General features: G+C 35.8%; 1 protein-coding gene and 1 non-coding gene across 5 annotated transcripts; one reads left to right on the top strand and one right to left on the bottom strand.

Annotated features, from left to right (window-relative positions):
- Positions 1-1,384: 1,384 nt before the first annotated feature.
- On the bottom strand, positions 1,385-1,457 carry Trnav-aac. The gene has a single exon. It is a non-coding gene; the product is annotated as a tRNA-Val (tRNA).
- A 118-nt stretch (positions 1,458-1,575) lies between these two features.
- Positions 1,576-9,744, top strand: LOC112574169 (fatty-acid amide hydrolase 1-like). Of its 4 annotated transcripts, none has more exons than XM_025255056.1 (15): positions 1,576-1,844; positions 2,843-3,078; positions 3,375-3,488; positions 4,104-4,159; positions 4,693-4,785; positions 4,985-5,056; positions 5,613-5,674; positions 6,401-6,607; positions 6,732-6,772; positions 7,125-7,249; positions 7,913-8,038; positions 8,179-8,276; positions 8,664-8,761; positions 9,006-9,052; positions 9,705-9,744. In XM_025255056.1, exons 4-13 carry the CDS (start codon positions 4,118-4,120, stop codon positions 8,695-8,697), a joined length of 900 nt encoding a protein of 299 aa, XP_025110841.1. In that variant the 5' UTR covers positions 1,576-1,844; positions 2,843-3,078; positions 3,375-3,488; positions 4,104-4,117; the 3' UTR covers positions 8,698-8,761; positions 9,006-9,052; positions 9,705-9,744. The 4 variants fall into 4 exon arrangements, with proteins under 4 accessions (XP_025110841.1, XP_025110842.1, XP_025110840.1 ...); XM_025255057.1 differs by having other exon boundaries at positions 1,576-1,878; XM_025255055.1 differs by lacking the exon at positions 1,576-1,844 and adding an exon at positions 1,919-2,149.
- Positions 9,745-10,864: the final 1,120 nt, after the last annotated feature.

Below are 10,864 nucleotides of genomic sequence, written 5' to 3'. Positions count from 1 at the left end.
TTTTCCTGCCTTTTGATGACACCTCGGCTCACATTAGTTTGGCTTTTTTTTTTTTTTTTGTTTGGTTTTGTTTTGTTTTGTAATCCAATATGCATGCATCTAAATCATCAAAAAAGAACAATAACGAAAAAAAAAAAAAATCGGGAAACTACTTGTAAACGATCGATCCCTTCAAAGCGAAGGAGTCCCGTCGAACTGTGTCCCATTCAAACTGGAGTGGAGACTGTGTAAGTATGTTTTCCGGCAACAGAGAGCTCTGTGGCATGTCAAAACCAGTTTTACTAGAAGGAATGGACAAACATCTTTTCATGTGCTTGAACTACTCACATCTAAGTTTGAACTAACTGTATTTACATGCCTCTTTCACGGTGAAAATCTAAATGAAAAATGCTGAAGAGGCGCAAGGACGAGCTTTGTTCGACTCTTTCTGGCACTAACGGCCACACGTGAAAAGCCTTTAAGAACGATTCATGATCATAGCCAGACCGTTTTTTCCTTTTTCACCCACCGTATTTCTGTCAGGAAAAGATAAATATATTATTGAGGGGGTCTGTTCTTCCTCTTTAGCTGTCTGTCCGTCTGTCTGCCTGCCTTTTTTTTTTAAATCTAGGGATTCTTCTACTATATATATATTTGGTCAAATTACATCAAACTTATTTATGAAAGGCAAACAAATAAATGTTCGCTGTGTTTTCAACACTATTTCGTTTGGATTCTTAAAAAGTACAAATGATTTAGAAAGTATTCTATTTAACTTTAAATTTGAATTTAATTTAATGTATTCAATTTCCAAAAGTTGTAGTCCAGAAAAGACCCAAATGTGATGCACTTTTTTTTTTACATATAGTCAAGGTATTGACTTGTGCTCATCTCTGATCACCTATATTTTATAATGCTTGGTTTCAGGAAACGTTTCGCAGGTCTCTCTCTATATATTTTTTGTTTTGCCATGATAGCACTTGCCATTCTAACATGAGCAAATGAGGAAACAAGGGACACAAGTAATGAAATCTAAGTCTAGAGCAGTTGTTTCCCTTATAAATAGTTTCCCTTTATTGTCCGTAACAATTCGTTCTCTGGATGCTTAGTTGTCACAAGCACAAAAGTTTAAAATCCTGCATATGTGCTGAAAAAAGACTTACCCATTACAGTTCCACTGTGATTCCTGTAACTGATTTCTCACAAGTCTGCTATATACAGCTGTAGTGGCGTCCGTTCCACATATCAAACATCCGCTTTATTTTTCAAAGACCGTTAAGAAAGATGAGCAAGACAGACAAGAAAAAAAGGATTGCTTTTTCTAATATTGAATAAATATTATTAATATACACTTTCAGGCAAATGTCATGTGATAAAAGAAAAAGAAAACTATGAAGAAAAGAAGTGTTTCCGCTGGGGCTCGAACCCAGGACCTTCCGCGTGTTAGGCGGATGTGATAACCACTACACTACGGAAACATTGGTTCAACGTCGACTAAATATTTATATATACTTCAATTATACATTTCCCTTCCGACTCCCTCTTTTTTTTTCTCCCCCTTGAACAGTGAGTTGATGTTGAAATGAAAGTGAAAACCCTTCTGGCGAGCAAACAGTCCTGAAGTCATTATATGTCGCTCAGCCTTTATCGAATAACATCTTCCTTTCTCTTTAACACTAGAAATGATGAACATCGTCTCTTCACTTTTTGGTCATGACTAAAAGTAACAAATTTTAGCGGCGCCTCCCAACACTTCTTTCAGTAACACGAGCGATCGGTGGCTGGGTGGCTGCAGGCTGTCAACACATGTTTTGCTGACGTCACGTACACTACCACAACTACTCAACCGTACAGCTACAGCTGCTGTGAGTAGTACGGAGTAATATATATAGCTCCGTGGTGAGCAGAATGAGTTTTGACTTGATGCACGTATGCATCTAGAGTTCTGTATACAACATCGATATATACGTATATTAATTATAGATACACTAGGCAATCAGTGATTTGTTTAGTGCTGTACATGCAGTCGAGTGCAATGCTATATATATATGTACGTATATAATTATATATAGTAATATCGCGCTCGATCAATTCCCGGAAAAAAGCCAACTCGACAAACAATTAATGTCTCACCATCGTTAACAAAAATTCCGTCTGCGCGATCGTGTTGGTGAGTTGATCAGGGTGGATATGTGTAGTGCTGCTGGTGTAAAATGTGTTTATATTCAGTACGTTACTTATAAACGAAGCCAGTGATTACTTTCTGACGATTACAAACCTCAACCCATTCATTTTCACTATTGTTTGTTGTAAAAACACCGCAGCGATAAAAGTTGATATATTAATAAATTGACCTTGGGATAACACACCATGAGGTGCCGAATTCACCCCATGACTATATATGTGCGATCTATTTCAAATAGAATATGGTGCAAGTCTCTTTAAAGAACGCGCATCGTGAAAACGTGTTCATTTATTGGGTTGGGTAAACTTAACATTATTATTTATTTCTAGGCATTTAAATTGTAGGTGGTTATCATTCTCGCTTAGTGAAGATCAGGTTTTCTTAATTGGGCCAACAGAAGTGGAGATAAAAATACAGCAAGCACTTGTGAAAAGTCAATAAAAGTCGAACGTGTACAGACCTTATCAGTGCATGAGCAGGACTTTAGTCCTTCAACAACAGCCAAAAGGTACTTTGTACAGTATAACTAACCGGTCCAGAAATATTACTACGTATTCCTGTGTGTGTTATTCAAGTACATTGGTAGTGGAGTTTATGTGTAGGTCTCTGTGTATGTGTAACATAACATTATGTGAAAACTGAGACAGTTAATACCTTGTGTGTGTATACTTTCTGCAGATAAAATGTGGATGCCTGCCCTACATTGGCAGTGGGCCCATCAAGCTCACACATACTTGGAAGATATTAGACCTGGGCTGTCTAGAGCACTTATTCATGGAGTTGTAGCTGGTGCTACAACTGTCTATGTTGGTAGCCGCCTCTACCGCAGATACCAAGCAAGAAGGCGGATAGAGGAGAGAGGCAATCAGGCAAGACAAGCCTGTGAGAAGTTAAGACAAAAACTGAGGAATTATGTGAGTTTTAATCCCATACATGTGCCTGAATTTTTCTGTGCAATTGTGCATGAATCACTGCATGAGTGACAGCTATATCTCTTTGCATTCTGCTATCTTTGTTATTCTAAAATAAAATACAACATTCTAAACATAAAAGACAGATATTTTTTGTATACATTATTAAATATATCTTAAGACAGTTGTTTATGCAGTTGAATTCTTGCTCATTACCCTGATAAATTTAAAGTAAGCCTTTGTTCAATTGTTTGGCTTATAGTTGGCTCTGTATTGAATTATATCTGTATGTGTGTTAGGCTGATCTGCAAAAGGAAGAAATGATTGTGAATTTGAGCATACAGGCGCTTCAGAAGCAACTACAAAGTGGTGAACTGAAAGCTGTGGAAGTATTGATAGCATTCCAAAGAAAGGTAAACAAAATTTTGTATATGTGAAAGATGAATTATAATAATGCAAGAAATTCTACATCTGAAAACTCTAAGAACTTGGTTTTTTCGTGTCTTTTATGATTTGTGAAGTTACAGGGGTAGTAATCCATGCGATTTTGGCTCATCGTTGAGCAGAAGTTTGACAATGGCTCTCAATCATGTTTATGCAAACTATAGACATGGATAAAGTGGCTTACATTCAATTTACGTTGTAAGAGTTTATCAATGCCATGGTTGCCTGTCTTTCTTTATTTCCAAACATTTCTTTCAAATCAGCCTTCATGATCATGTGTGGGTCTGGCTTTTAGCATTCTCAAGCCACATCAGCAGATTGTTTACATCAAGCATCTGTGCATTTTCATCATGATGGTGTAAAATAATTTCAGTTCAAGCCTTTTGCATTCAGCTGGTTTGCACCAGCCCTGCACATGTGCTTTAGATATCAAACATTGACAATTTCCTGTCAAAGAATTTCTAAAAAGATGCATATGTTGCAGGACTACAAAACATTTGCCCCAGCTTACACTTAATCTGACTACCAATTCTCAAACTCTTTAAGCCTTCATGCAAGTTATCAAATGTTCTATTTATCTTCAGGCCTTGGAAGTGACATGAAGCTGAACTGCGTGACAGAGCCTATTCAGGAAGCAGAGGTCAATGGAAACTATATTTTATCTTCATCACTTATGTTATTTTGTAAATGATTAGGCAAATAAGAACAGCTCTTTATCCACAATTTTGAATCAGATAGTTTTGGGTGAAGGGCTGTCTTTGATTTGAGGGACTTTGGTGGTGGTTTTTTTTAACCTTGTATTTGCTTAAAGCAGGCACCTTGACAAACAACATGCAGGATTAGTCTTAATATAATCTCTTCCTTTCCTATAAGGTCTAAGGGAAGAAATATATAGTGTAGCTTTTTTTTGAACCAGTAACACTGGCTTTTACGATTTGTTAATATTTTAGGTGAAACCAGAGGTATAAGTTGTTTGTTTGTAATCATGTGGTTGTTTTAATGTAGTTTTATTTCAATTGTAATAAAGAGACGATTATAACAGAGTGAAAAATCAGAACCTGCTATGTTCAGAAAAATACTAGAGAAATAGTTAAGACCAAAATTTGGTATTCCAGTTTAGAGAAATTGAGCAAACTAAAATATTGTGGGATATATGTGATGCCTACAAAATAGGAACAAGCACAACAACTTGACCTGCTGCCTCCAGAAAAACGAGGGCCCCTGCATGGTATTCCTGTCAGCATCAAGGAGAGCATATCGCTCAAGGTATTAAATATGTCTGTGTGTGTGTGTGACTACCATGGATATTTAGCAAGTAAATATGATTTCATTTCATTATTAAGAATTTTGTCTATGATCATACCCTTGTAGGGATGTTTGGTATCATTCCATCAAGAAAACCCTATTGCATACCAGCTTTATTTGTTTTTATTTTATTTTGCTTGTATTCTACCTTTTTTCCAAGGGTTATGATTGTACGGGTGGCTTGCAAGCTTTGGCATTTCAGAAGATGGAGAGAGATGCAGAAATTGTGCAGGTATGCTATTGTAATCCTTTCCTCTTATCCACTAAAGGGAGATCAAATTTCTGTTTAATTTTATAAGATAGTTTGCATGGTCTGCTTCTTGAATTAAGAGTGACCAATTTGTCAGGAAAGAAGTATATTTGATTACCAGAGCACAATAAATTGATCATTGCTTGAATCATTCAGCAACAAGTGTATAATTATGGCACAAAATTGTTGTTTTTAATTTAGAAAGCCTGCGTAAGTTACATACATTCCTAAGAAATGACACAACAGTAAAAACATAAAACTATTAACATGAGTGTGTGTGTTGTTGTTGTTGTTGAAGTATGCTGATTATTAATCAAGCTTCTAAAGCTCAGTAGCTTTCTGATTGTCATTCTCTCAAAGACATCATGACATCTAAACAGCACAGACAGGCTTGCATAAATTCATAATGCAATTTTTATTATGCAATTTTTATTATTCGAATAGCTCGTTGCGCAGCAACTTGAGAGAGAGAGCATAGCTAGGATTGTTCTGTAATAATGCTTGAAATGCATCAGCTCAGTTCATGACAATTTTTTAGGTCTTGAAAAACCTTGGAGCAGTGCCATTTATGCGGACAAATTTTCCACAAGGTTTGATGACGTAGGTGTTTAAATTTTTTTCTGTATTTTTCTTTACTTAAAATTGCAAAAAGCACAGCCTGATTTTGCTGAACCATTGATTCTCTGTCTTTTAATACTTTAATACTCATACCTGCTGACTATCACCCAAAATAGTCAAGAATGACAGGCGCTGTCAGCTACAGCGTCTATCCATGTGCCACTCAAGGGATGACTGACTGACTGACAGTATACTTACCCCCAGCTGACCCACCTATTGAATGAGTACCTGGCCCGTTGGAAGGTTAGGTGAGGAAGAGCAAAGAGGAAGAAGAAATGAGCATTACCCTTTTAAGTTGTTGGTCTTATGTTTGTAAAAACTTTCCAACACATACAGAAGTTTATGGGTCTACCATTGCCTTATTCATTCTGTGTTAAACAGTTTCCCATAATGTTTTTAATAAAATTTATATAAATCTGAAGATGATAAAACAATATTTTGTGTATTGTAGCAGTGATACTTTTTTTTGTTCTGCATTTTGACAAAGTGTGTAAAGATTGCTGCTGCAGTGCATTTTTCTTAACAATTATGTTGCTTCTTTCACTCTGTAGTCTCTCCTACTTGTTAAGCATTTCTTTGCACTGTCGTTATTATGACACTGTTATACTCTTTTTAAAAATATTTTCAGTTTAAGGATAAATGGAAGGAGATAAATCTTTATTATCAATAAACAACAATAATCAACTGAGATATCTTCATCATCTGCAGGTTTGCATGTTCTAACCCAATATACGGTCAGACACTGCATCCACTGGACAGCAAACGTGGCCCAGGTGGGTCATCAGGAGGAGAAGGTGCTCTGATTGGAGGAGGAGGATCAATCATTGGCATTGGATCAGACATTGGGGGCAGCATTCGTATACCAAGTTGTGTGTGTGGGGTGTATGGATTGAAGCCCACTGCAGGCAGAATCGGGTATGTTTTCTTGTGTGTGTTGTACAGCTCATAAAATGAAGTAAAGTAAGTGTTATTAGTTTATTCCTGTGAGTAGTTTTTTGCACTTAAAAACGGGAAATGTTGTGGGTTATTTTCTACTCAGATCTAAGGGACATTATGCAGTTGGATCAGGCCAAACACTTGGTAAGAACACATTTTGTTTTGTCTCATTTTTGGATTGCCTGTCATTGTTATCAGTCATCTTTACAACCAATGTCATCATCATCACCATTATCTTCATCAATGTTTCTTTGCCTTTGAAATTGTAGGGGCACCAGTTTAGTTTATGTTTCTGGACTGTACAGTTGTCTTGCGTGGCATCAGTTTCAAATATTAGACCAATTCATTTATGCTTTAAATGTACCAAGCATGCTGCATCCAAAAGCAGATACCCACATGTAAGACTTTGGTACAGCAAAGCTTCTCGATCACTACTCTGTGATTGTTCGCATTTTGTTAAACTTTTCAATTAAAAGTTCTTTATAACCTTCTGCAGTAAAATTATCAGTTGGACCAATGGCTCGAGATATGGGAGGGCTGGTACTGGCAACAAAGGCTGTGTTGTCTCAAGAACATTGCAAGCTTAGTCCTTTACTACCACCTGTTCCTTTCCGAAATGAGGTGAAGACTGAAAAAAATTAAAATCTATCATTTTGTTGAATGTGTGTTTCCAAAGGATGACAAATGTTAGCTAATGGATTCAGCTTTGTTGCAAGGGATACAACACACTATTGCATTAAGTTTTATAGAACCACACTTATCTGCTGAGAACTAGACGCTAGTTGTTTTTTTTATATTATTATTTTTATAAACCTCAGTTTAATTGATGATCTCTGTTGACACATCTCAACAAATACATGCTTGATGAATAATTTAACGTATATTTTGTATTCTGTTATCCTTGTAGCCTAGGTTAAAAAACTGTTTCTAATTTCAGTTATTTAGCAGCGAGATTATTTCTTACTTAGTGTCTTGCAGTGGACTGTTTTGCAATATAAACCTTCTTCCATTTACAAGATACAACTTTCAAATTCTGATGTGCATGGATACGTTTGTGTGAAAGCTATGTAGCCAGTGGCTAGGAGAGCTAAGACTCTTTATTGCCTGTTCCAAAATATTGGTGATGATTGAGGGCTTTTTTGTTCTAAACTGGAAAGGTTTATTTGCTCAGATGAATAAAGTCTAATCATCTGAGAAAACAAATGTGTAATTAATATATCACTAATGTCTCTTCTATTAAACACTTGATTAAAAGTAACCAGAGAGCATTACAAATCTTTCTAGATATTTGAGAAGAAGAACCCTATGAGAATTGGTTTCTACACAAAAATTGATGGTCTTCAATCCCACCCTGGTGGAGTCCGTGCACTATACCAGGCAAAGGCTGCCTTGGAAAGTCGGGGACATACTGTAAGATCTTCATATTGCAGCTGTTCTTTTTCTGTTCTGCTGATTCTATAGAAATGATTATAAGGTTAGAAGCCTATAATATAATTTTAATAACAATAGCCATTTAGACATATAAATAAAATGTGTTGTGACTGTTTTAGGTGATAGAATTTCAGCCACCTTTGAACCTCTCTGCATTCTTTGAACTTTATGTATCTGCTGTTTTTGGAGATGATGGAAAAGAGGTTCGGAAATATCTGTAAGTAGTTCCCTATTCTAATAGACAAATATAAATGCTATCTCTAGTCAAAGCCCAAAATATTATCTGTAATACATTTTTCTCATATTCTTTGTATGTATGGTATGTATGTCCCTTTCCCTGTGTGTGTGCATACATGCTATTACCTTGTTGAAGCCAAAAAGTAGAAAACAAACGATAAACCAAAGAATGTAAAAATAAGGATTGTGAAACACAGGGCCACTTTGTTACACAAGAGTGGTGCTTTATTTAATTTTAACTCTAATATATTCATTTTTCTTCAGCATATCTCTAGTGCTTTGTACCAGTAGCAAAACTGCCTCATTCATGTTTCACAAAAAAGTACCGCTGTAATATGTTAATTTTTTTGTTTGTTTTTAATTTCAGTGACAAAGATGTTGTGGATCGTTGTAATCATTGACATATTATGCGCAAAAGACATCACTTGTCGTCAGACGCTGATTGGAATGTGTCTTAGGCCATTGGTAACAATGTTTGTCATTTGTCACTAAGTAGTCATCTGTGCTCCAGTGCTCATTGATGTATGGCATGTTTTCGAAGTTGTATGGAAGTAATTAGCCACTGAGGTTGTTTCTTCTCAAAGCAACAGATTTAAAAAAAGAGAGTCTTTGTTGTTTGAGTGGATGATTATATATCCTATTTGTGATTTTGGAACATTTTAAAATCATTTTCCTTACCCATCCCCCTCACCATGTGGAATTATTTCAGGATCCTGTTCTGGGACAAGCATTTCTTGCTCAAGCACGGTTACCACAGTCAGTGTCTTTTCTTATCGCCATTAGTGCAAAATATAATGTTCTCTCTCCCTACCTCTCTTCATTTTTCTACATTTAAATATAATGTAGTCTTAATTAATAAACTGACATGCATATCATCTGTAAATATATGCAATTTTTATAATGTTATACAATTTATAAATTTTCCAGCAGTGGAAAAAGCAGTTTGCTATTATCATTAGCAAAAATTGTGTATATGGGAGGGGAGGAGTAGGAAGTAACCAGTTTTGAAACTTTTACTGTGGGTGATGAGGGTGGGAATGGAGGTGGGGGTACAGAGAGAATTGCAGGGCTTGACCAGATGTCTTTTAAATTGACCATTACCTTCTGTACAGAGACAGATTCTTTTACATTTCTGTATATTTCTGGGGTATTTACAATGTAGTTATTAAAATGATAACTGATGCTGTCCATTTAAGACTTTTTGGCATGTCGAGGTTTCTTTTAACAATAGTTATTCACCTTTGTCATCATATTTTTATATTTGGCATTTTGGTTATTGAATAATCTTGAGTGTTTGGGGGATACATTGAGCAATTTTCTTTACACTCCTATCTGTTTGAACTCTTGGATGTTGTAATTTGAATATTTGATTATTCTGTATCAGAACTCGTTTATTCTTTTGTTTCAGAAAAGTATTGGATTGGTGGCACTTAGCAGACAAAATTCAGGTTAGCAAATGTTTGAGCTCTTTTGTGGGTTTGGTTGTTTGTGTTACGCCGGGCCAGCAACTAAGGATATATCGCGGCAATCTTTCTTCTTTTGTGGATGGTGGAAAGTGTACATATAAGAGAGATAAACAAATTCACCTCCATCTTTGTTTCTTTAAACTTGTAAGTATAATGCAGTTATTCATTTTCATGCAGTTATAAAAGCAGATGCTAGTTTACAGCTCAACTTATGCCATGTAAGTCAGTTTTATTTGAGAAACAAGTACTATATGTGTTGGCAGGCGTACAAGGATGAATTTTTAGAGGCTTGGAAAAGCAAAGAACTGGATGCTGTGATTGGCCCTGTCACTTTGTTTCCAGCTGTTACTTGTGGAAAGGAAGAATTCTTCTTTGGTATTTTATTCTTTTTTTTTTTTTTACATCCATTAGCATTCTGAAAGATATTACCATCATGTTTGTTTTTCTTCTTGCTTTTCATTTAATTTGGCCCGTTTATGGAATGCAGGAATATTAAGATTTTAGAAAAATAATTAAGACATTAACTGTAATGTTTTATGTGGGAAGTATCAAAGAAATAAATTTCTTGTTCATTTTTATTTTTATAATTTTTTTTTTTGTTTTTGCAGTATCTTTGGTAGCAACAACACTGTACAACTTGCTGGACTATCCTGCAGGAAGCTTACCTGTCACTGCAGTAACAGAGGAGGATATAGTTAAAGTGAATGACTCCACGTCATACCCACTTACTGGATTATTTGAAAAAGCAGTGAAAAGGGTGATTAATCTTTAATTACAAGAGTGTTTAAAATTATGCATGCAAACACTAACATAATGGGTCTGACATACATGTATATAAAGTCTCTTCATGCAGTTTTGATAGAAGCATATATTTTTTTGGAGAGGCTTTTTGGACGGTAGCAAAGCTGTAAATGTAGCAAGTGTATAAATGATTTCATGTTTTTTCAGGATTCTGCTGGGACCGTAGGCTTGCCCATTGGGATACAGTGCATCGGCTTGCCCTACCAAGAAGAAGTAGTCCTCCGTCTCATGCAGGAACTTGATGCAGCCTTACAGAGCATGTGACAACTTCAATCAATGGAAACGATCCAGTTTGTGAAAT

The sequence above is a fragment of the Pomacea canaliculata genome, linkage group LG10 (genome assembly GCF_003073045.1).
Source record: "Pomacea canaliculata isolate SZHN2017 linkage group LG10, ASM307304v1, whole genome shotgun sequence".
In the NCBI taxonomy this organism is placed as follows: domain Eukaryota; kingdom Metazoa; phylum Mollusca; class Gastropoda; order Architaenioglossa; family Ampullariidae; genus Pomacea; species Pomacea canaliculata.
This window is presented reverse-complemented; position numbering and strand designations above follow the sequence as displayed.

Bases quoted from the DNA above. Each gene is read 5' to 3' on its own strand.
- LOC112574169 (XM_025255056.1), top strand. From the start codon at position 4,118: ATGAAGCTGAACTGCGTGACAGAGCCTATTCAGGAAGCAGAG. The intron at 5,675-6,400 runs GTAGGTGTTTAA...CATCATCTGCAG, and splicing joins TTTCCACAAGGTTTGATGAC to GTTTGCATGTTCTAACCCAA. The intron at 6,773-7,124 runs GTAAGAACACAT...AACCTTCTGCAG, and splicing joins TGGATCAGGCCAAACACTTG to TAAAATTATCAGTTGGACCA.